The 21470-nt window shown below is 61.6% G+C and overlaps 2 protein-coding genes and 1 long non-coding RNA gene across 4 annotated transcripts in view; all 3 read left to right on the top strand.

Moving 5' to 3' along the window:
- Positions 1-16246, top strand: part of CACNA2D2 (calcium voltage-gated channel auxiliary subunit alpha2delta 2) — a 205167-nt gene extending 188921 nt beyond the window's left edge. The window contains exons 12-39 of one of the 2 annotated variants that reach the window (XM_056501745.1): positions 294-401; positions 1073-1151; positions 1294-1343; positions 2071-2160; positions 2409-2477; positions 2889-2963; positions 3427-3501; positions 3645-3716; positions 3996-4067; positions 4242-4303; positions 5517-5593; positions 6930-6950; positions 9176-9236; positions 11549-11646; positions 11849-11939; positions 12069-12131; positions 12235-12338; positions 12418-12516; positions 12606-12700; positions 12922-12969; positions 13336-13407; positions 13570-13722; positions 13839-13891; positions 13997-14052; positions 14138-14261; positions 14805-14914; positions 15075-15163; positions 15711-16246. In XM_056501745.1, coding sequence (XP_056357720.1) covers positions 294-401; positions 1073-1151; positions 1294-1343; positions 2071-2160; positions 2409-2477; positions 2889-2963; positions 3427-3501; positions 3645-3716; positions 3996-4067; positions 4242-4303; positions 5517-5593; positions 6930-6950; positions 9176-9236; positions 11549-11646; positions 11849-11939; positions 12069-12131; positions 12235-12338; positions 12418-12516; positions 12606-12700; positions 12922-12969; positions 13336-13407; positions 13570-13722; positions 13839-13891; positions 13997-14052; positions 14138-14261; positions 14805-14914; positions 15075-15163; positions 15711-15839 — 2295 coding nt within the window. In that variant the 3' untranslated portion in view covers positions 15840-16246. The remainder of the gene's footprint in view (positions 1-293; positions 402-1072; positions 1152-1293; positions 1344-2070; positions 2161-2408; positions 2478-2888; positions 2964-3426; positions 3502-3644; positions 3717-3995; positions 4068-4241; positions 4304-5516; positions 5594-6929; positions 6951-9175; positions 9237-11548; positions 11647-11848; positions 11940-12068; positions 12132-12234; positions 12339-12417; positions 12517-12605; positions 12701-12921; positions 12970-13335; positions 13408-13569; positions 13723-13838; positions 13892-13996; positions 14053-14137; positions 14262-14804; positions 14915-15074; positions 15164-15710) is intronic. The other variant, XM_056501746.1, reaches the window with a different exon arrangement.
- Positions 16247-16317: 71 nt separating this feature from the next.
- On the top strand, positions 16318-17655 carry LOC130258308 (uncharacterized). Its single transcript, XR_008841478.1, has 2 exons — positions 16318-16755; positions 16820-17655. It is a non-coding gene; the product is annotated as an uncharacterized LOC130258308 (long non-coding RNA).
- Positions 17656-18456: 801 nt separating this feature from the next.
- Positions 18457-21330, top strand: TMEM115 (transmembrane protein 115). Its single transcript, XM_056501203.1, has 2 exons — positions 18457-19436; positions 20140-21330. The coding sequence occupies exons 1-2, from the start codon at positions 18583-18585 to the stop codon at positions 20342-20344; spliced, it is 1059 nt and encodes a 352-aa protein (XP_056357178.1). The 5' UTR covers positions 18457-18582; the 3' UTR covers positions 20345-21330.
- Positions 21331-21470: the final 140 nt, after the last annotated feature.

Genomic DNA, 21470 nt, shown 5'->3' with positions numbered 1-21470 from the left:
CCACCTCCAGGCATGCTGTGGCCAAGGTTAGCAGGGCTGGGTGGAGGGGCCAGAGCCAAACAGACACCATGCAAGAAGCAAAATAAAGATGAATGGTGCCATTAGGTGCTGAGTGGCATTAGCCACAACATCATTCCCCAGCTGGCAGTGTCCCTCCTGCCCATTCACCTTGGTCACCCCAAGAGAAATGGGCTGGGAAAGAGATGGGTTGGGGCCAGCCCTCCTGGCTGCATCCAGCCCTGTGCCCAGCTGCTGGCTCCAGGCTGGCCTCAGGTGCTGTGTCTGCCCCACAGTCCAACATCACTCGTGCCAACTGCAACAAGATGATCATGATGTTCACGGACGGCGGTGAGGACCGAGTGCAGGATGTCTTTGAGAAGTACAACTGGCCCAATAAGACGGTGAGAGGCTCTGGGTCTGTGTGCTGGGCTGGGGCTGCTCACCATGGAGGAAAATGGCTGCTCCAGCTCCACTGCTGTCTTCTGCTGCATTTGCCTCCTCCCATCCTCCCTCCCCAACACCCTGCTCCTGCATGGAGCCACTGCCCTGCCAATGGGTTTGTAGCAGGCTCCCACCTTCCTGAGGAGGAGGCATGGGACCAGACACACTGTGGGATGCTGGGGAGGGAATGGGGCTGGTGGGCTTCCCGAATGCTGGCCCTGATGGGAGTGCACCCCAAGCATGGGGACAGGGCTGCTGGCAGGCAGATGAACCAGCAGGAAGGTCCCAGTTGCTGCCCAGTACCTGGAAACCTGTGGGGTGGGCCCATATATCACCCTCAGAGAGCACAGACCCCTCTGGGAGCAGTGATGCCCCAGAGCAGGGACCACTGAGGTAGGTGGTTTGAGCCAACACAGTGATGCTGGAGGGCAGGACTGGCTGGGGCCAGGCAAGGAGACAGGGACTCCCTTGCTGCCAGCACTTGCAGGAGTCTTCTGCCCACTTGTACACACTCTGTGGGCCATGGCAGGCAATGCCACCCTGTCCCTGGAGAGGTTGTCACTGGCTAGGGAACCAGGGGTGGAGAACAAGGGTGCCCAGTGCACGGCCCTCAGTGCACGCTCTGCCACAGGTGCGGGTCTTCACCTTCTCCGTGGGGCAGCACAACTACGACGTGACCCCGCTGCAGTGGATGGCCTGTGCCAACAAAGGTGAGCAGGGCTGGCAACAGCAGGCTCAGCCCCCAGCTCCAGCATGTGCCACTACCAGCAGAGCACTGGCTGCAGCCCTGCAGGGATGGGCAGCAGGACAGCCAGACTGCATCTCCAGCTGCCTTTCTCTTTCTTTTCCAAGGTTACTACTTCGAGATCCCCTCCATCGGCGCCATCCGCATCAACACGCAGGTACAGCCGGGAGCCAGGCTGAGCCCCTGCCTGGGGCCAGTCCAGGCAGCCCCAGCCCCTCTGGGGAGAGCCCCCAGCTGGCACTGAGCGTGGCAGCAAGCTGGGGAGCTGAGCTGAGCCCTCAGCCAGGCCCCGCGCTATTGAAATAAGTAATTCATCCTCTGCAGCTCCCCACGGACCTTAATCAGCACAGAGCAGAGCTGAGCGAGCGTGGGCAGGGCCACCCGTGTCTGCCCTGCACCTCCTCTCACTGCTCTGTTCTGCCCCTCTTCTTGTGGGAGGTGCCAGGAGGGTCCCGAGCAGGGCATCCCCTCAGAGCTGGCATTGGGGTGCCTCCCTGCCCAGAGATCTTCCTTGGCAAGGTGAGGCAGGAAGGGGGAACCTGCCCCAGGAGGAGATGGCAGCCGGGGTGAGAGTAGTGACGTGGTCCAGGCACGATGGAGCAACCCCAGACCCAGCAATGGCTGGGGGCTGAGGGGCTGTGGCTGGTGCTGCCTGGGCATGGCCAGTGGTGAGCAGCCCCTTGTTTGCACCTCAGTGGGCCTGTAGGGTCCCAGCTGGAGCCAGTACCCCCAGGTTTGGTGGCTGCCAAGCCCCCTCCCCTAGCTCAGCCTGCAGCTTGGAGGCCTCACCCTATTAATATTCCTGGGTGTGCTGAGGGACAAGGGTGTCACCAGGCTGGAGCAAGGAGACATCTGGCTCCCACACATGTCCTGTGTCCCTGCAGGAGTACCTGGATGTGCTGGGCCGACCCATGGTTCTGGCTGGCAACCGAGCCAAGCAGGTCCAGTGGACCAATGTCTACCAGGATGCTCTGGTAAGGATCCCCAGCCCCGGGGTCCCACACAGCCCCAGGTGCAGGTGGGGACTCCCACCCTTGGGTCCCTAAGGGACATGGAGGTGGGGACTGCAGCCCTGGGGTGCAGGTGGATGGGGACTCCAGCCCCAGGTCCTGCACAGGACATGCCCCATCTCCCTTGTCAGGGCAGTAACCCCCCTCTGCTGCCCAGCCCTGGGTCCTGAGGCCAGTGAGTGGCCACAGGACATCATTCTGTGCTTGTGCAGGGGCTGGGCCTGGTGGTGACAGGAACGCTGCCAGTGTTCAACCTGACGGAGGACAGCAGTGACAGGAAGGTAGGAGACTGCTGCCCCTGCCCTGGCTGCACTGGGAGCACTGGTGTGGGGCCACTGTGGGGTGGGGAAGGTGCCCTGGTGATGTGTGTGGCTGCAGGGGGGACACTGGCATCCCTGGGGTGCCTGCTCTGCAGCACTCTGCAGTGACACCAGGGTGACTGCCCTGCCCTTGGCTAGCTCTCACAGTTCAGTTGGGACAGCTGACAGCTGCAAGTCCCTGGGGGATGCAGTGTCCCATGGGGGGCTCCTGGGGGGCTGCTACATCCCACCTGTGCCCCTGCAGTACCCAAATCTGACCCACACGTCCCCAGAAGGGAGAAGAGGTTGGTCCTGCTGTTTCCCTGTCCCTGGGCTGGCAGTGCAGGTGACAGCCCTGGTGTCACCCACCTCCCTCCCTGCATTTCCTTCCAGAACCAGCTCATCCTGGGCGTGATGGGGATCGACGTGGCTCTCAATGACATCAAGAGGCTGACGCCGCGTTACAACGTGCGTGGGGGCCCCTTCCCCTCTGTCCTGCCCTGCACTGCCTGATCCTGGTGTGGAATCCCTCTGATGGGAGCCCCAAGTTGTGCCCCAGCACTCCAGAGCACCTCCAGCAGCACTGACACCTAGCAGGAGCCTGGGTGCAGGCAGGGGCTGGGACAGGCAGGAGAGCAGGGATCAAAGCTGCACGATGCTCTGGAACCCAGAGCAGAGCCAAAACCCTTGTAGGGTCAGCAGGGAATAAACCTTACAGGCCTGGGGAAAGGGGCAGTGGGAAAAATCCAGAGCCAAACTCTCACCCCAGAGGTGAGAAATTCTATTGTTCTGATAATAGAAATAGATGGGTAGAACAGGCTGAGCCCTGGGGGTGATGTGGGGCGAGCTCTGCCTGCAGAGGTGAGGGTGATCACACCAGCACAGCATGTCATGCCACAGAGCCAGCCTCACCCCTCGTGTCCTCCTGCAGCTGGGGGCCAATGGCTACGTCTTCGCCATCGACCTGAACGGCTACGTCCTGCTGCACCCCAACCTGCAGCCCCAGGTGAGGGGCAGCCCAGAGGGGCAGCAGCCGTGGGGATTATCAGGCCCATGGCTTCCCAGGGTCCTTAAGGGTTTATTGTGGGGTTTGTGATGAGTTATTCTGCAGCCCTGAGCCCTTCCCTGGTTCTCCCTTTCTTCCTGCAGATCATCAATTTCCGTGAGCCAGTGACGCTGGACTTCCTGGATGCTGAGCTGGAGGATGAAAACAAGGAGGAGGTGAGCAGGCCAGGGGCAGCTTTTGAGGCACAGGCTGGTCCCCTCATCTGCAGTTGCAAAGCACACTCAGCCCCTCCAGCCTGCACTGGGGAGTGTCTCATCCTCAGGGTCCTGGGTGGGGACAGGAGCTGGTCACTGTCCCCTGGGTGCCAGCACGATGAACCTCCCCAGGCTGCTCACCCTGCACCCCATGGGTCCCCAGTGCCACCCCACTGGGATGAGTGCCCACAGATGCATGGCCAGGCTCTGTGGCCCTCAGCTGCCTGCTGTGTCCCACAGATCCGGAGAAGCATGATTGATGGCAACGATGGGCAGAGGTTCATCAAGACCCTCATCAAGTCCCTGGACGAGGTAACTGCAGGGAAAGGGGGTCACAGCTGAAACTGTCCCTGTGTTGAGCACGCAGACCCAGCACTGGGGATGAGGGGCTGTGTGTGGCACTGGGCTGGGAGGCAGAGCCCTGTGGCACCGTGCCAGCAGAGTCCTGGCACTGCCCAGGCCTGACTGGCTCCCTCTGACCCTCAGCAATACATCGACGAGGTGTTCCGGACCTACACGTGGGCTCCCATCAAAAGCACCAACTACAGGTGAGTGTCACTGCCAGGGCACCAGACTGCCCTGCACTGGCTGGACCCACACCAGCACAGGGCTGGAGGATTGTGCCTGCAGCTCCCAAAGTCCCCAAGGCCACCAGGGATGTGTCCTGTGGGCTGTGAGGTTGTAAATGCACTGTCACACCATTGCACACAGGCAGTGATGTGCTGGGGACACTCCTGAAAGGGCTGCCTGCCTGTGTTAGGCACTGCAGAGCCTGAACACTGTGCCCAGGACTCCAGGCAGGCTGCAGGGCTGGTGTGCAAGGGACCAGACAAGTGACATCCCTGCCAGTCTGCCCAGCCAGGGGCTCATGCAGGTCCCTGCCTGCTCTAGGGTGGGTGACAGTGAAATGTGCCCACCCTGCAGCACAGGCAGTGTCTTCAGAGCCAGAGGAGAGCAAAGTTCTGCATTTACCACCCAGTTTGCACCAGTTTGGACCAGCAGATGTGTAAGAAAGACCCTGACATTGTCATGTCTCAGGTCACACTGCCTTCCTCCTGGGAAGTGTGCCTCCTGTGTGCCCTTCTCCTCACCACCCAGCTCAGGAGGGGCTGGCAAGTTCACAGCCACAGCCCAGCACTGCCAGGTGTTCCCAGTGCAGTCCCAGTCATGTACCCATGATGTCACCCCTCTGGAGCCAAGCAGAGCACCCCTCACACTGCTGAGGAGGGGACAATGACACAGGGTGACACACTTGTAGGATGAAAGCCCTGCACTCCCATGCCTCTGCTCTGCAGCAGGGATATTTCCTGGGTTTCCCTGGGATGCCACCAACATGAACAGAAAAAAGCCACCACCCTCCTCCTGACACCTGTGGTTTGGGGTGCCAGCACCTCTGCTCTGCTGCCTGCAATGCCCAGACCCTGCAGATGTGCCAAATTCTGTGCCCATGGGGACAGCCCTGGGTGCTCTGGGAATGGCCCTGGATACCTCAGGACGACCCTGGGCGCTCTGGGGGTGACACTGAATGCCTCAGGATGACCCTGGGCGCTCTGGGGGTGACTCTGGATGCCTCAGGACAGCCCTGGCTGCAGTTTCTGGGGAGAAGGATGCAGCAGGCTGTGCAGGAGGCCAGTGTGGCTGCTGCCTGCCATCACCTGGGTCTAGCTGCTGCCAGCAGGTGCCAGGCAGGGACTGGGAGCTGGCCAAGGATTCTGGGTGGTGTAAAGCCTTACACCAGGTGTCTGCTCTCCCTCTCCACAGCCTGGGGCTGGTTCTGCCCCCATACAGTACCTACTACATCCAGGCCAACCTCAGCGACCAGATCCTGCAAGTGAAGTGTAAGTAGCCCCTGGCTCTCCCTGCCACCCTCTTGCACTCCCTCTCACCCAGCGCCAGCCCATGGCTGTCAGGGGGAGAAACACAAAGCAAAGACTTGAGAAAAGTTATAGGGATCTCTGTGAGAGGCAAAACAAAGAGAAAAAGCAAAGCTGAGAGAGGCGTGAGCAGAGGTGAGCGCAGAGGGAGAGCGAGCTGCCTGCCTGGGTGCCCCGGGCCGGGTTTGGTGCTGGTGCTCTGCCCCCAAAGCCCAGCCCGGGGCTGCCTGCCTGGGTGCCCCGGGGCCGGGTTTGGTGCTGGTGCTCTGCCCCCAAAGCCCAGCCCGGGGCTGCCTGCCTGGGTGCCCCGGGGCCGGGCTTGGTGCTGGTGCTCTGCCCCCAAAGCCCAGCCCGGGGCTGCAGGCAGGCGCTGCTGCTGCAGGCAGGGAGGTGCTGCCTGGCTGCCTCCCGGGGATGAGGGATGGCGCCGTGGCAGCCAGGTAATCTCTGAGCCTGGGGAGGTTTGCATGGATCTCTTTGATTTCCTTTGCTTTATTACGATACTTTGGTTTCGGTTTAAGCCATTTATTCTTTTTATGAGTTCGGTTTCAGTTGGTTTCGATTTTTGTTTGGAATTAATCTGTGTACGTGTGTGTTAGCCTGGCCCCCCTTTCTCTCTCTTTCTCTTTCCCCTGACCCCCAAGCCTTTTCCCCACCTCAGGTCCAGGCTGCTCCCAGGGACCCTCTCCCCCATGGGAGAACTGGACCCTTCCCCTCTCCCCTCTGGTTCCCCCTGTTTCTCCCCCTTGGCCGCCCTGGTGGCCTGACCCCAGCCCCACTCCAGATCCAGCCCCTGCCACCCCCTCCATCCATGGGCAGGAGCCCTGTGTCCCTGTGGGGACAAGGCCAGGCTGTCCCCATCCCCGGGAGGGGGGATCCCCCCGTCCTCCCCAGCTCTGCCCACTGTGCCTTGCATGCCCCCTGACTCAGTGAGGACATTTTGATATCAAGACTGTTGCAACTGTTTGCTACTGATTCTCATTTTCCTTTGGAGTATTGAATATATATCTATATATTTCTCTAGTTATATCTTTGCATTTTTTTATTCTTATTTCACCGTGGCCTTTCCTTTTCCTTTTGTTACTGGGTTTTTCTTTTGTTTTCTTTTCTTCATGTCGTTTTTTGCAAGAGGTTTCCTTTTGGTATGATTATAATACACAATATTTTTATTCAAACGTCGATTGAATAAAATATTGTTTGTGCCCCCCTTCCCCCTTTCCACCCAACCCCTTTTTTTTTTTTGTTTGTTGTTTTTTGTTTGTTGTTTTTCTTGCTTTCTCTCTATGGTGGATTCACACAGTACCAAACATCAAAATGAAGGGCAAGTATTTTCAGTCTCAGACCACTCACCTTCACCACCCCGTCCCCTGCCCCGTGTCCAGTCCCCCCAGCCCCCTGCTTGCCCATCTCCCTGCCCGTTTGCCACGCCGAACCCGCAAACCGCCACCAACTCGCCCTTCCTCCCTTCTCCTTCTCCTCTTCCTCCTCCTCTCCTCCAGTTCCCCCTTTATTTGAAAGCAACATGTCTTGTTCTGTTCATGAGAGCTTTGTCACGGAAATCCCCACTCCCTCCCTGCGCATCACTCCCAAACCTGGTTTGATATCGTTCAGAGCTGATCTCGTATGACACTGCCGTTTCCGATCCACGAGGTTTTTGTAGCTAGTTGGATGCCCTGCTCTTTCTCCCCAATGCTGCCCCTTCTTGCTCCTCTTCTCCCGCTCGTCTCCTCTAACTCCTTCTCCCCCTCTCCTGGCTCCTCTGCTTCCTCCTCCCCAAGACAACTCAACCTGAAAGGGATAGGGCTGTGCAGGGAGCAGGGAGCTGTGGGGTGGGCACCCAGAGGTGGCAGGGATGGAGGGCAGGTGGGGGGCCCAATCCACCACTGCCATCAGCCTCTGGGACAGGCTTTTTGGGGACAGCCTACAAGCAGGAGCCCTCTGCAGAGATGGGATGGGACCAGCTGGGGCACAGTGACTGTGAGCCTGGGCACGGGGGATGGCAGAGCCCGGGGTGCCACACTGCCTGCCCCCACAGCTGCTTGGTGGCCGTCCCCCCTGCCCTGGGGACAGCCTGGCATGGTACAGTGTCCTGTACCACTGAAGGTACAGTGTGCTGGTGCCGTTTGTGCCCCTGGGAGCACGAGTTGGAGCCCAAAGTCCCACCAAGGCAGGCCGAGCTGCCAGAGTCAGTCTCCCACCAACATTACCCATGTGACAGGATTTGACCCAGGTTCCCTCAATGCCAGAAGGGCCTCCTGACCCACAGCTCCCGCACAGCCCCACAGGGGACACCCACAGGGCACACACAGTCCCCATGGGACCTGCCACCACTGTGGGTCTGACACAGCCCAGCACACGGCACCCACCAGCAGCACTCCCTTCCTGGCACAGGCAGGGAAAGGGCTGGGGGGCACTGCAGCACAGGAGGGGCCATGGGGGACAGGGCCAGGCGGGCAGGACAGCGGGGAGGTGGAAATGTCACCCTCAGCCCTGTTCTATCAGCCTTGAGTTGCCTCCTCCCAGCGCCCCTGTGATGGCAATGCTGATGGACCAAGTACGAGTGTTTTGTACTCCTCTCCTCCTCCTCTTCCTCTTCCACTCATCGGCTTGTACCCAGCCCCTGCCTCCAGCCCTCAGAGAGCAACAGTCCAACCTCTGGCTGTGCCGTGCAATGCACCAGGAGCTGGCGGGAGGGCACGGGGGTGGCGGTGCCTGTCATGCGGAGAGATGTTGTCCCGAGGGTGTCCCATAGCATCCCTCCATGCACCCCCCAACCCAGCTCACCGCTGCAAGCTGAGCCCTGCATCCTCTGTCTCTTCTGCCAGGGGCATTCCCAGAGACACCCCAAAGCTACTGGGCTGCACCCCCCTGTAAAAGCAGAGTGCGCTGGCGGGCGAGTGCGGATCCCCGTCCCCCCCGGGGTACCGCGCCCCGGGGAGGGAGGGGGCACCGCTGCCCGGCAGCGAAGCCTGCCAGCGCATTGCACGGCCCTGCAGCAGGGCGGGAGCCTCTGGTTGGACTGTCCTCGGCAAGGTTCCCCTCTGGCCATGGTGATGCCTGAAAACTCCCTTTATTTCTTTCTCCCGACTACCGAGTGTTCTGGTGATCCTCCTCCGTCCAGGAGCGCAGCATGTGGTTCCCTGCCCTCTTCCACCACCCCTCCCCCGAGAGAGAGACGTCCCCCCGCCCTCCCGAACATGCATATATATATATATACATGTGCGCACATATATATATGTGTGTGTGTCTGTGTGTCCCTGCGGAGCGGCCGCGCGTTCGCACCGCGCGCCTTCAGCAAATTCGAGCCGAGATGGGCAAACCTCTCCTGATTTGGCTCTAACCTTCCTTCCCGTGCGGTGCCAGCAACAGCAGAACGGCCTTTTCCTTCCTCTCTTGTTACCAAGAGCAGCAAATGCCTTTCTCTTTTTTATTTTCTTTTTGTTCCCTTCCCTCTCTCTCTCTCTCTCTCTGTCCGTCTCTCTCCCTCCTGGCCCCCGGCGCCCCCGTCCCCGCTCCCCGCCGGATAACCTTCCCTTTCTGTTGCAGATTTTGAATACCTGCTGCCCAACAGCTTTGAGTCGGAGGGACATGTGTTCATTGCGCCCAGGTAGCTTTGCGTGTGCGCTTGCCGAGGTGTGCATCCGCCCCGGCCCCGCTGCCGCCCCCATCGCCCCCATCGCCTCATCGTGCCTTGTCCCGCTCCCCGTGCCCTGTGGCTGTGTGTGTCGTGTGCCCGCTCGGCCGCGGGGCTGCCGCCGGGACCCCGCCGATTGCATCCAGCACAGTATATATATATTTATATATATATATATGCACCCGGTGCAGCCCGGCCTCTGCGAGTGCATATATAGGTATAGTTTCTGAAAATCCCTGCCGAGCGAGGGGCCGCCGGCGGCATCATACAGTCGTGCTGGCTGCGGGGGGTGAGGGAGAAGGAAGGGAAGGTTTCGGCTGAAATTTGGGGGGCTGGGGACATGAGAACAGTGTAGCGGCCTCCGGGTGGACAGATATGTCCCCTCCCCTGGGCCATGCCAGCCAGCCTTGTCACCTAGCAGGGATGAAGGGCATCCCTCGGTGGGGTTTTTGGGGAGCCTCAAGGCTCTGCCGGCACCCCGCCCTTCCCGCTACTACAGTGCAATCCCTGACCAGCTCTAATTAACATCACCAGCTAATCACCTATCTGCTGATAGGTCATTATAGAAGCTGAACGCCCTGTCAGGGGATGTTTTGCCAGTGCAGCTTTTGGAGATTGCAGTGGATTGAGGTTCAGCACGGCCACCTGCGGGTACCCCCACCTTCCCGGCCCACAGCAGCAGTCACTCACACTAACTCTGGGTAAAGCAGCCCAGAACGCACAGTCACTGTGCAGCCCTGGCTTTTTGGGGAGCTTAGTCCCCAGGCCCTCTGCTGGGCAGTGGGGGTGAAGTCCCGGACACATGGGAGCCAGAGCAGTGTGAATGAGAAACAGGAAAGCTGTGGTTGAGAATTGGCCTGTAAGCACCCGGGAGGATGGACAGGGAGGGGATGCCCAGCCCGAGGCCCCCGGAGTGGGGCTGCTCCCCCTGTGCTGCAGCGATGGGCTCAGTGTCTGGTGCGGGGCTCTGCAGACGGTGCAGCCGGAGAAAGGAGCGGGCTGTGGCAGTCAGGGCGAGCCCTTGGCTGTCCCCAGGGCAGCTCCATGAACTCGCTGCGGTGGTGCCCGGCTGGGTGGGGCAGGGCAGGGGCAGGGAGGGGCCGTGTGCCGGGGAGTGCCCGGCGCCCAGGGCCACTGTATGATCTGCCGCCGGCGCTGCCGCGCCCATGGGCCGCTGGAAATTTTCAGAAACCGTATGTCCCCCGTCCCCCGTGGGTGTGTGAGTACCTGTATCTGCGTGTCGGTGGAGATATTTAGGTGGCTGTTCCCCCCCAAGCAGGGGTTGAGGGGCCGGGCCGAGCTGGGCAGGGTGCCTCACCTTTTTCAGCTGCCCTGTGGGCATGGTCTCTGCCACCCTTTGCTCCAACATTTGTCCTCTTAATGAGGGTTTTGGCAGTCAGGAGCTAGGCAGAGGGGCTGTGAGTGGGGGAGCCCTGAGCACCCTGGCACTGTTCACAGCCACACTGCTGAGGATGGGAGGCTCTTGGCACACTGGGGTGGCACTGACCTGTGCCACCCAGTCAGAGCCTCGTGGTGACCAACGGGTTACAGCTGTCCCTGGCATTGGTGGGGCTGGGACTCTGTGCTCAGGGTGTTCCAGACTGAAGCAGGGACATGTCACCCACCATAGTGCCTGTCCCAGGAGTGTCTCAGGGCCAGTGACGCCCATGGGCAAGCACCCACCTCCACCAGCTGGGGCTCAGCCAGTACCCAGCCATCTGTGCAAAGGACACAGGTACAGCTTTGAGTGCCTGCCTGGTGCTGCCAGTGCAGCTGTGGAGAATCCCGAGGCAAATCCCTGCTGGCACCCACAATGGAGCCCCCAGTCCATGGGGTGCCACAGGGGCAGGGCAGGGTGGGCACAGCGGTGTCCACCTGGCCCCACAGGTAAGTACAGTGTCAGAGGCACCCAGTCCCACCAGTATGGGGAGAGACAGACTCGGTGTTGTACCATTCTGGGCAAACCAGGATCCATCAAACCTTGCCCTGGCAGGGGTGACAGCACCTCAGTGCCTGTGGCAGTGACAGACCTGGTGACTGGTGTGACGCTTCTCTGGTGGCACTGCAGGCAGCAGGAGCTGGGTACTGGGCAGTCTGCAGAGATGCCCACAGCCAGTTTCCCTGGCGGGGTGACACTCCCAGGAGAGGTGGCAGCCACCACCGTTGTGTCCCTGTCAAGCCTGAGTGCTGGCAGCACGGCCAGCGCCCACCCCGCCGTCCCCGGGGGAGAACTGACCTTGCCTTTTCCATCCCCACGAACGACAAACCTTGTCCCCAAACCCCAGAGAGTATTGCAAAGACCTCGACCTGTCGGATAACAACACCGAATTCCTGGAAAACTTTATTGCCCTCATGGAAAAGGTGACCCCAGACTCCAAGCAGTGTGAGTAGCTGGGATGGCTGGTGGGGGGGCTGGTGGGGGGTTGGGGAGGACAGGGATTCAGGGGGAGATGGAGCAGGGGATAAACTGTGCTGGGGTTGGGGTCCTGGGGATCTGCTGCAGAGTGGGTGCTGGGGCAGGGCAGGGGACATGGTGGCCCTCAGGGGGGTCAGCTCTCATCTCCTCCTCCTCTCCATCCCCCAAGGCGACAACTTCCTCCTGCACAACCTGATCCTGGACACGGGTATCACACAGCAGCTGGTGGACCAAGTCTGGAAAGACCAGGACCTCAACACGTAGGTGGAGGGGAGATGGCCCAGGGTGGGCAGCGCTGTCGTGGGACAGAGGAGGATTGGGATGGGCTGTGGAGGCAGGGGCAGAGAAGAGCCCCACTGATGGCTGGTGTACCTGCCCTCCCCTTGCAGGTACAGCCTCTTGGCCGTCTTCGCAGCCACCGACGGGGGCATCACCCGTGTCTTCCCTAACAAGTGAGTGTCTGCCCCGCACAGTGACGTGTCAGCTCCTGCTGGGCCATCTCTGGTGGGAGCAGAGATGGCACTGACAGTCATGGCTGTGGCTTCTCCCTGCCAGGGCTGCGGATGACTGGGAGGAGGAACCGGAGCCCTTCAATGCCAGCTTCTACCGGAGGAGCCTGGACAACAAGGGCTACATCTTCAAGCCACCCTACCGGGATGGTGGGTGTCAGCTCAGGGTGACAGGGTGTGACCCAGGCTGGCTCTGTGTGTCCCCTGATGTCACCCCTGCCTTCCACAGCTGGCTACCGGGGGCTGGACCTGGAGAACAACACCATCGGGATCCTGGTGAGCACTGCTGTGGAGCTCAGCATCGAGGGCAAGTCTCTGAAGCCCGCAGGTAGGCAGCAGCTGGGTGCCCTGGTGCCAGGCTGGGGCTTCCTGCAGCCCCCCCAGGCTACAGCTCACCCTGTCTCCCCACTGCCCCAGTGGTGGGGGTGAAGCTGGACCTGGAGGCCTGGGCTGAGAAGTTCAAAGTGCTGGCGAGCAACCGGACAGACCGTGACCAGCTGGGCACCCGTCGGGTACGTCCTGGGCTGGCACAGGGAAACAGGCTGGAGACAGGACAGGGAGGGAGCTCTGCTTCCTGGGAAAACTGCTGGGACGTGGTGCCTGTGGTTGCAACAGGCTTGTTCCTCAGGGTACCTGTCCCCAGCCTCTGCATGTCCCCTTCTGGCTGGGAGGACAGCTCTGGGGGTATGACCATCCTGCTAACCTGCCCCTCTGCCCTGCTTTTGGTTGACAGTGCGACCCCTCAAGCAGCTGTGAGATGGACTGTGAGGCCAACAACAAGGTGGGTGGTGGGCAGGGGTGGGGGCAGCTGGTGGGGATGTATGGAATGGCTGGGAGAGGTCCCTGTCCCCTGCTTACCCAGCCTGTGCACCCACCCTGTGCCCTGCTGCTCCCCAAGCTCAGCCAGACCCAGCCCACCTTGCAGGGATGAAGGCGTGGGGGTTGCCCCATGGACTGTGGACACCCTGAGAGCTGAACTCCCAGGGTGGGTGGTGTCTCCTGCTTCCTGCACCCAGCTCCTGGCACTGAGATGCTTCTGAGGTTTGGGGACACTGCACTGGCCCGCCTGCCCTGCCACCCCCACTCTGCTGGTCCTGCCTTGCCCTGGCCATGGCCAGGGTTGGATGACACTGTCCTCCTTCCCCAGGACCTCATCTGTGTCCTCATCGATGATGGGGGCTTCCTGGTGCTCTCCAACCAGGAGGACCATTGGTACCAGGTGAGTGGTGCCCACAGCTCTCCTGGGCGTGGGATGCCAGTGAGGAGCTGAGGCCCTCGAGCTCGTGTCGTGGGTGGTGTGGCACAGCCCCACTCCAGTCCCCTCCAGGAGAGTCCTGTGTCAAGGGGGCATTTGGGTGCAGACTCAGTGTCCCCATTTCAGGTGGGCAAGTTCTTCAGTGAAGTGGATGCAAACCTGATGTCTGCCCTCTACAACAACTCCTTCTACGCCCGCAAGGAGTCCTACGACTTCCAGTCAGTCTGTGCCCCCGAGGCCCCCAGCAACACGGGCGCAGCGCCCCGCGGCGTCTTCGTGGTGAGCCCCCGCAGGGATGGTGCATTCCAGGGGGTCTGCTAGCTCAGGGACCCGTGAATGTGTCCCCAGTGCCCCTCATGGGGCCCTGCTGGCTCACTGCCCCTCTCTGCCCGCAGCCCACTGTGGCCGATCTCCTGAGCCTCGCCTGGTGGACCTCGGCCGCAGCCTGGTGAGTCCTGCCCTGTCCCCTCCCTGGGGCCATTCCCACTGGGGAGTGACACTGGGGTGTCCTTAGGGCTGGGACACCTGATATGGCTACATTTTTCTTCCCCAGGTCCTTGTTCCAGCAGTTCCTGTACAGCCTCACCTACAGCAGCTGGTTCCAGACAGGTCAGTCCCTGGGGAGCTTTGAGCTGGGGGTGGCAGGGGCTGGAGGGGATGGTGGCTTTTGGCCCACAGCACTGTGCTGGCACAGAGGAGGTGGTGGGGGACGGCATGGAGGCCAGGGAGACGAGCTGCATCATGAAGCAGACCCAGTATTACTTCAGCACCGTCAACGCCACCTACAACGCCATCATCGACTGCGGCAACTGCTCCAGGTGGGTCCATCCCCGCTGTCCCACCCCTGGGCAGGGCTGGGGACACCCCCAAGGCTGCCTTTGCCAAGATCCCCGTGCAGCAGCCTGTGTGGGGGCAGTAGGAGGTGCTGTGCAGCATTTAGGGGGCTGTGATACCTGGAGGGACGGGGATAGAGACGAACAGCAATGTCTCCCATGGGCTGTGGATGATGTGTCCCCGGGGATCCTCTGCGTGGAACCAAGCCCTGGGACCCATCAGTGCTGAGTCCCTGGGGATGGGGAGGGAGCTGGAGATGAGCATGGGGATAGAGATCAGGGCAGGGAATGGGGATAGGGATAAAACTGGGACAAGGATGGGAATGTGGACAGGCATGAGGTTAGGGATAGGGATGAAGTTTGGTGCAGGGATGAGGAGCAGGACAGGGACAGTCATGAAATTGGTTCTGGGGAGATGCTGCTGTTTCAGCCTACCCAGAGCCCCACACACCAGCAGGGCTGGCACTGGCAGCTGGGGGGGATCGGGGCACAGGGTAAAGTGCAGTCCCACTGCCTTTGCACCCCCAGGCTCTTCCATGCACAGAGACTGGCCAACACCAACCTGCTCTTCGTGGTGGCTGACAAGCCGCTCTGCAGCCAGTGTGAGTCTGTCAAGCTGCTGCAGGCAGAGGTAAGAGGTATCCTTTGATGTCTCAGCTGCATCCCACTGGAATGTGGTGGCAGCAGGGTGGGGGGTCTGGGGGCAAGGAGTTTGGTAGAGGGAGCTGGCCAAAGGGGCTGGGGGTGCTCTACAAGCCCCCACTGCCCTGTTCCTGGTGGTTTCCTTGACCTGCAAAGCCCCCCCGAGGGACCCCAACCAGTGTGAGCTGGTGGACAGACCCCGCTACCGGAAAGGCCCCCACATCTGCTTCGACTACAATGCAACAGTACGTGGGGTGTGGGGCAGCAGGGCAGGGGCAGCGCTGGGGCTGGCCCCGGGAAGGGAGGGGGCAGTGGGTATCCTCTGGTGGAGAGAGCAGAACCGTGGAGGAAATTTGGGCAGGGGGTTCCCCCTAGGCAGGGGCACGGAGCCGTGGGGGATCCCGGGGGAGCAGAGCTGAGGGGGGATCCCCTGAGGGGAATTGGAAAGGTGAATATCCATCCCCCTGGGGGGAGCAGAGCCATGAGGGGATTCCCGGGGGTGCAGTGCTGTGGGGGATCCCCTGATGGGGGTTTGGAGTGCTGGGAGGATAGGGAGGAGGGGTCAGGAGCCCTGGAGCATTACCTGGGGAGATCCCAGCTGTGAGGGGTCCCCAGGAGAGCAGTGGCATGGAGGGGCGAGCTCTCCTGCTGGGGAGAGCAGCACCGGGTGGGTCCCCGGGGGCTGCTGCAGGGCAGGAGGCTCTCAGGGCTGCCGGGACCTGCAGGTGCCCCTGCCAGGGCAGTGCCTGCCCTGCTGGGGTGCCCCATGGCCCCTCTCTCTTCACCCATCAGGAAGATACCTCAGACTGCGGCCGAGGGGCTTCCTTCTCCCCCTCCCTGGGGGTCCTGCTCTCGCTGCAGCTGCTGCTCCTTTACTCCAGCACCAGCCGGCACCCACTGCCCCCGGCCGCCTGCCTTTAGCCCCCTGGCCGCCCCCGCCAGCTCTCTTTTCTTTCCACTTCCATCTCCACGCCCGTCCCCGGCCCGGTGGAGCGGGAGCCGCGTCCCCTCCGCCGCCTCGGGGACCCCGCGGTGCCGCCCCGCTGTCCCCCCCAGCCAAAGAAGAGTCGGGGTGCGGGCAGGGGCTCCCCGGCACAGCGGGGACCCGCAGGCTGCCCCGGCGCCCTCCCGCCCACTCGGACTTGGACAAGTGGCGTCGGTGTCCTCTGCCCGCGACCCCTCCATCCACCTCGCCTATTTTTTTAGCCTGAAGATTTTAAAGCAGATCTTTCTACATCGAGTTTCCAACATTTTCACCTGGAGACCCGGCGGGGTTTATCGTCAGCAACGAGGACACATGGGGAGAAAAAAAAAAAAAAAAAAAAAAAAAAAAAAAAAAAAAGAAAAAAAAAAGGGGGAGGGGGAAGGGAGGAAAAAAAAAAAAAAAAAAAAAAAAGAAAGAAAGAAAGGACTTGACTGTGCGGGTCAGTATCATTTGTTCTAGCGGTGCCGGCCCCAGGGCGTGTGGGGCAGCTCCAGCATCCCTGCAGCTCATCCCTGCGGGCTGGGGCTGGCAGCGGGCAGGGACAGGGACAGGGACAGGGACAGGGGCGGGGAGCAGTGGCCTTTGACGGGGCATGGCGGAGCCCCGGTCCCTGCGCTGGGCACAGATACTGGGGTGACGAGGGGGGAAAATGTATTTTGTTTGTTTTCCGTTCTGCAGATCACTGTGAATCCTGCCCGCTCAGCCCTGCCCCCCACCCCAGCCCTGCCAAAGAGCCCGCTCTGGCCGGGGCGGCGTGCTGCTTGTCCCCTGCAGGACATGTCCCCATGTCCCCGAGTGCCCGGCGGAGCGGGAGGTGCCACATGTCCCCAGAAGGGCCGTGGCTGCCCCCGGGTGCTGCTGGCCGGGGACACGCAGCGCTGGGGGGCGGGAGGTGGCCCCGCGGCGCTGCCCCGAGGGGCTGCGGTGACGGTGTTGTGCCCCCCAGTCACTCCGCTGGGTGCCAAGGAGGGGGACAGCGTGGCTGCTCAGCCCTGGCACCCCTCACACCCTCACACCCGGCCAGAAGAGGTGCGGCGGGGCTGGGGGGGCCCGGAGCAGGTGACAGCCGTGTCACCCCGCGGTGCCGCACCCGCCGCGCTGCTCCCGGCAGTGCGGGGGTCCCTGGGGACCCTCCCTCACCCCGCTCAGAGCCACCCCATCAACCGGGTCCAGGGGAGCCCCCGGCATGGCCACCCCGGGGGGCTGGGGAGGGCGCCAGGCGGTAATTAGTGCTGGGGTTAATTAATGGTCATTCTGCTTGTAGCTTTTTCAGTGTGTGTTTGGTTACTGTCTCTGGGAACCGTGTTTGAACAGATGGCTCTGTGTTACCGGGAGTGTGTGTACTTCTGTAGTCTAGTTAGGTGCTCTGCCAGAAAACCACCACTATACATACCTATAAATATATACATATATAGTCTATTTTAAGTTAAAAACCAATGAGGCGAAGGGGCGGTGTGACCCCGGGCCCCCCGTCCCGCCGGGGTCACTTCCTTCCCTGTCCCCACCCAAAAGCTTCTCTCTGCTCATTCAAAGGTTTTTACTTGATTTTCTTTAATTTATTTTTAATTTCTTTGGGTTTCATTTTTTTTTTTTTTTTGTACAGAAGAGTTGGAAAACTAAAAAAAAAAAAAAACAAAAAAACCAACAAAAAGACAATTTGTAAGATATCGTGCGTGTGACTCCTTGTAAAATATTTTCAAATGGTTTATTACAGAGACTCAGTTATTAAATAATGTTCATATTTTCACTTCACAGGCGGTGGCTGCGTCATTGCCCGGGGACGTGAGCATGACTGGGGGGGGACAGCATGGGGGGGGGGGGGGCACAGGATAATGGGGGGCTCCTGCCAGGTGGGACAGTGCCCCCACACCTGCTGCACCTCTGGGGGCAGGGACACGGGACAGGCTGGCAGGGACACGGGACAGTCAGGGACACGGGACATGGGACAGGCAGGGACACGGGACACGGGACAGGCAGGACACCGCAGAGCCCGACACGCTGCACAGGAGGGGCTGCGGGACAGCAGCAGCTCAGCCCCCCAAATTCCTGTCCCCCCGCAGGACTGTGTCACGCCCGTGTCCTCGTGCCGGTGTCCCCGCACCCATGTCCCCCTCTTTCAGGGGTTCAATGTCCCCGAGTGCCCCCGTGTCCATATCCCCATTTCCCAGGGGTTGTGCTCCCATGTTCGCGTCCCCATGACTGTGTCCTTCGTGCCCCATAGCCATGTTCTGCCACCCTCCTCCTACACGTCCCGCCATCTCGGTGTCCCCTTGTGTCCGTGTGTCCTCTCCCGTCCGTGTCGCTTGTTTGTCCATTTCCTCCCGTTCCGGTGTCCTCCCGTACCCCCGTCCCCGCTCCGTGTCCGTGTGTCCCATGCCGCCCCGCGCTGCCAACGTGGCCGGACTACAACTCCCGACGTTCCTCGCGGCGCCCTCGCCCTGTCCGCGCAGCAGCCCCGCCCCGGCGCCCCCGTTCCGCGCATGCGCAGCATTGCTGTTTGTCCGCGCCCGGCCTAGCCCAGCAGAGGGTCCGAGCGCGGCCTGGCCCGAGGCGGCGGCGGAGGGAGGGGCCGGGGCCGGGGCCGGGGCCGGGGGCTGCGCGGGGCCCGGCGCGGGGAGGCGGGCGGGTGGGGCCGGGCAGCCCCCGCAGGGCCGCCCCGTCCCGCCCGCGGGGCCGAAGATGCGGCGGTACCTGCCGGTGGCCCGGCAGCACTTCCTGGCGGCGCTGGCCGGCACCAGCGTGGTGGTGAAGTCGCTGAGCGCCGCCGTGGTGCTGCTGTATCTGCTCTCCTTCGGGCTGGACACGACCTACGGGCTGGGGGTGACTCCCGGCTACCTGCTGCCCCCCAACTTCTGGGTGTGGACGCTGCTGACGCATGGGCTGGTGGAGGAGCGCGCCTGGGGGCTGGTGGCCAGCCTGGCCACGCTGGGGGCGGCCGGGCGGCTGCTGGAGCCCCTCTGGGGCGCCCTGGAGCTCCTCGTCTTCTTCGCCGTGGTGAACATCTCCGTGGGGCTCCTGGCGGCCCTCGCCTACTTCCTCACCTATGTTGCCTCCTTCCACCTCGGCTATCTGTTCTCCGTCCGCATCCACGGCGGGCTGGGCTTCCTCGGGGGGGTCTTGGTGGCCCTCAAGCAGACGATGGGGGACAGCACCGTACTGAAGGTGCCTCAGGTCAGGATGAAGGCTGTCCCCATGCTCCTGCTCCTCCTCCTGGCTCTGCTGCGGCTCGCCGCCCTCATCGAGAGCAATGTACTGGCCTCGTATGGCTTCGGGCTCCTCTCCAGCTGGGTCTATCTCCGCTTCTACCAGCGGCACAGTAGAGGCCGCGGAGACATGAGCGACCACTTCGCCTTCGCCACTTTCTTCCCCGAGATCCTGCAGCCCGTGGTGGGTCTAGTGGCCAACGTGGTGCACAGCGTGCTGGTGAAGGTGCGGTTGTGCCGCAAGACCGTCAAGCGCTACGACGTGGGTGCCCCATCCTCCATCACCATCAGCCTGCCGGGGACGGACCCCCAGGATGCCGAGAGGAGAAGGTACCCCCTGCCCTGTCAATGGGGATCGTGTTTAGGGACGGCGAGGGTGGGGTTTAAAATGCAGACAAGGAGGAAGGGGGAGATTTAGGTGCAGGGGCTCAGGAGAGGCCTTCTCCATGTGGTCTGCTGGAGGCTGCCCTGCCACGGAGGTGATGAGGAGCATTTCAGGGAGCTGGTGAAACAGATGTGGAGCAGCAGTGGAAAAGCAGGGGAGATCCCGGGAAAGGGGCAGACAGGGTTAGGGGTCCCTGCAGAAGAAAGGGGGACAGCCTGGGGTGGTGACAACCCCTGCTCGTGGCAGCCTTGCACCAGCTCACCCTGGCCCGGGGGAGGGCAGTGAGTCAGCCCCACACCCCAGCCCTCCAGCACAGCCAGCACTGGCCTTCCTGACGTCTGGCAGGAGGGTTTGGACAGGGTGCTGGCGCTCCCTTTCCCCTGCCCTGCTTTATGACTATTCCTCAATCCCGGAGCTACCCTCTTGCTGACAGCCTCTAATTGCACCACGTAGCATGCAAACTCTGTGTGAGTAGTCTGGGAGCGGAGTGGATTTCTGTGGAGCAGTCCTAGGCTCTCCAGGTCTTCCCCAGCACTACTGAATCCACCCTTTCCTGCTGGGAAGAAGCCAGGGACTGACTTGCACAGTGCCCCATGGGGCAGAGCCGTTGACCCGGGGTTAACCTGCCCCCGTGCCCTTGTCCTGCAGGCAGCTGGCCCTGAAGGCTTTGAACGAGCGGCTGAAGCGAGTGGAGGACCAGTCAGCCTGGCCCAGCATGGAGGATGATGAGGAGGAGGCAGCGGCGGCAGCAAAGGCCGACAGCCCGCTGCTGCCCGACCCTGGCGTGGCCGGGAAGAGCCCCAGCCAGGAGTCCAACCTCATCAGCTTCCAGGACGCCCCGGCCCAGCTGTGACCGGCCCCCTTCCCGCCCTGTCTCCGTTGGAGAGCTGCTAATCCCCCTCGTGTCCCCCAGGGCCGGGAGCGGGGACTCCTCCCGCGGCACAGGCAGGAGGAAACCTCATTCCAACGCTTCGCTGCTGCTCCGGCCAGCACCAGGCACCCGGGACAGTGACACTGCCACCACCGTGAGGACAGCATTCCTGGAGCCACTCCCCTCAGCGCGGGGCAGGCCGTGGAGTCGGCGCTGGCAGCGGGGGCTGTTCTGGGAGAGGGATGCGGGGCTGATCCCTGCCCCAAGCTGCTGTGCTGGCCCTCATGGGATCGAAGTCAGCTTCTCCTCTGTGCCAGGGCTTGGCCAGAGCACTCAACACTTATTTTCTCCTTTCTGAAGGTAGTTTTGTCCCTAACTGAGGCAATGGGAAGGCTGGTGGGTTTCTCTTACGAACGCCTTCCCATGGGGAGCCTCCCCCCACCCCAGCAGGAGCTTGCCAGAACCGGTGAGAAGTTTGTTGGGTAGGAGGGGACAGGACACTGGGCAGGATGAGACCACCCAGCCCCTCACGGTGGTGCTGCAGCACTGCCAGCCCAGGCTTTGCGTGGTGGGGATTCTCTGCTTCCTCTCCTGCCCCCTGTCCCTGCGAGGAGCTGCTGCCCTTGGCTGCTCCCCAGCTAATCCGTTTACCAGATTACATTAGAAGCTGGAATTAATTTTACAGCGGGGCTCTAGCTGCTTCCTCTGGCAGCAGGTGTTTTTCCTGCAGGTAGAATATGGGCTCCCCATTTCTCTTCCCTCCCTCTGTGTTGATGGGTTCTTTTTTCCTGGATGGAGAGGATGCTCCCTGTGACAGCCTCCACAGCTCCTGATCCAGTGGGCAATTCCCAGCCCAGGATGTGGATCAGCAGTGTCATGATTATTTTTTTAAAGGACCACATAAGAAGGTTTTGTCAAACGGGAAAAACACAGACATTTGGGTATCAATAAAGAGTTCTTTGAAAGCACTGGCTCCTGCAGCAGAGCATGGGCAACGTGGGGGGCCTGGCCCAGAGCAGCCCCTGGGGGCTCTTGTCAGGAGGCTGAGGGAGTTTCTTCCCAGGTGCTCCCAGCAGGAGGTGCGAAATCTGCAGGGGGAGATGTCTGC

This window comes from Oenanthe melanoleuca, chromosome 12, assembly GCF_029582105.1.
Source record: "Oenanthe melanoleuca isolate GR-GAL-2019-014 chromosome 12, OMel1.0, whole genome shotgun sequence".
In the NCBI taxonomy this organism is placed as follows: domain Eukaryota; kingdom Metazoa; phylum Chordata; class Aves; order Passeriformes; family Muscicapidae; genus Oenanthe; species Oenanthe melanoleuca.
Note: the sequence above shows the minus strand (reverse complement) of the source record. Positions and strands in the feature narration are given on the sequence as shown.

Coding starts and splice junctions, on each gene's coding strand:
- TMEM115 (XM_056501203.1), top strand. CDS start 18,583: ATGCGGCGGTACCTGCCGGTGGCCCGGCAGCACTTCCTGGCGGCGCTG. Junction 19,437..20,139: donor CAGGATGCCGAGAGGAGAAG/GTACCCCCTGCC, acceptor CTTGTCCTGCAG/GCAGCTGGCCCTGAAGGCTT.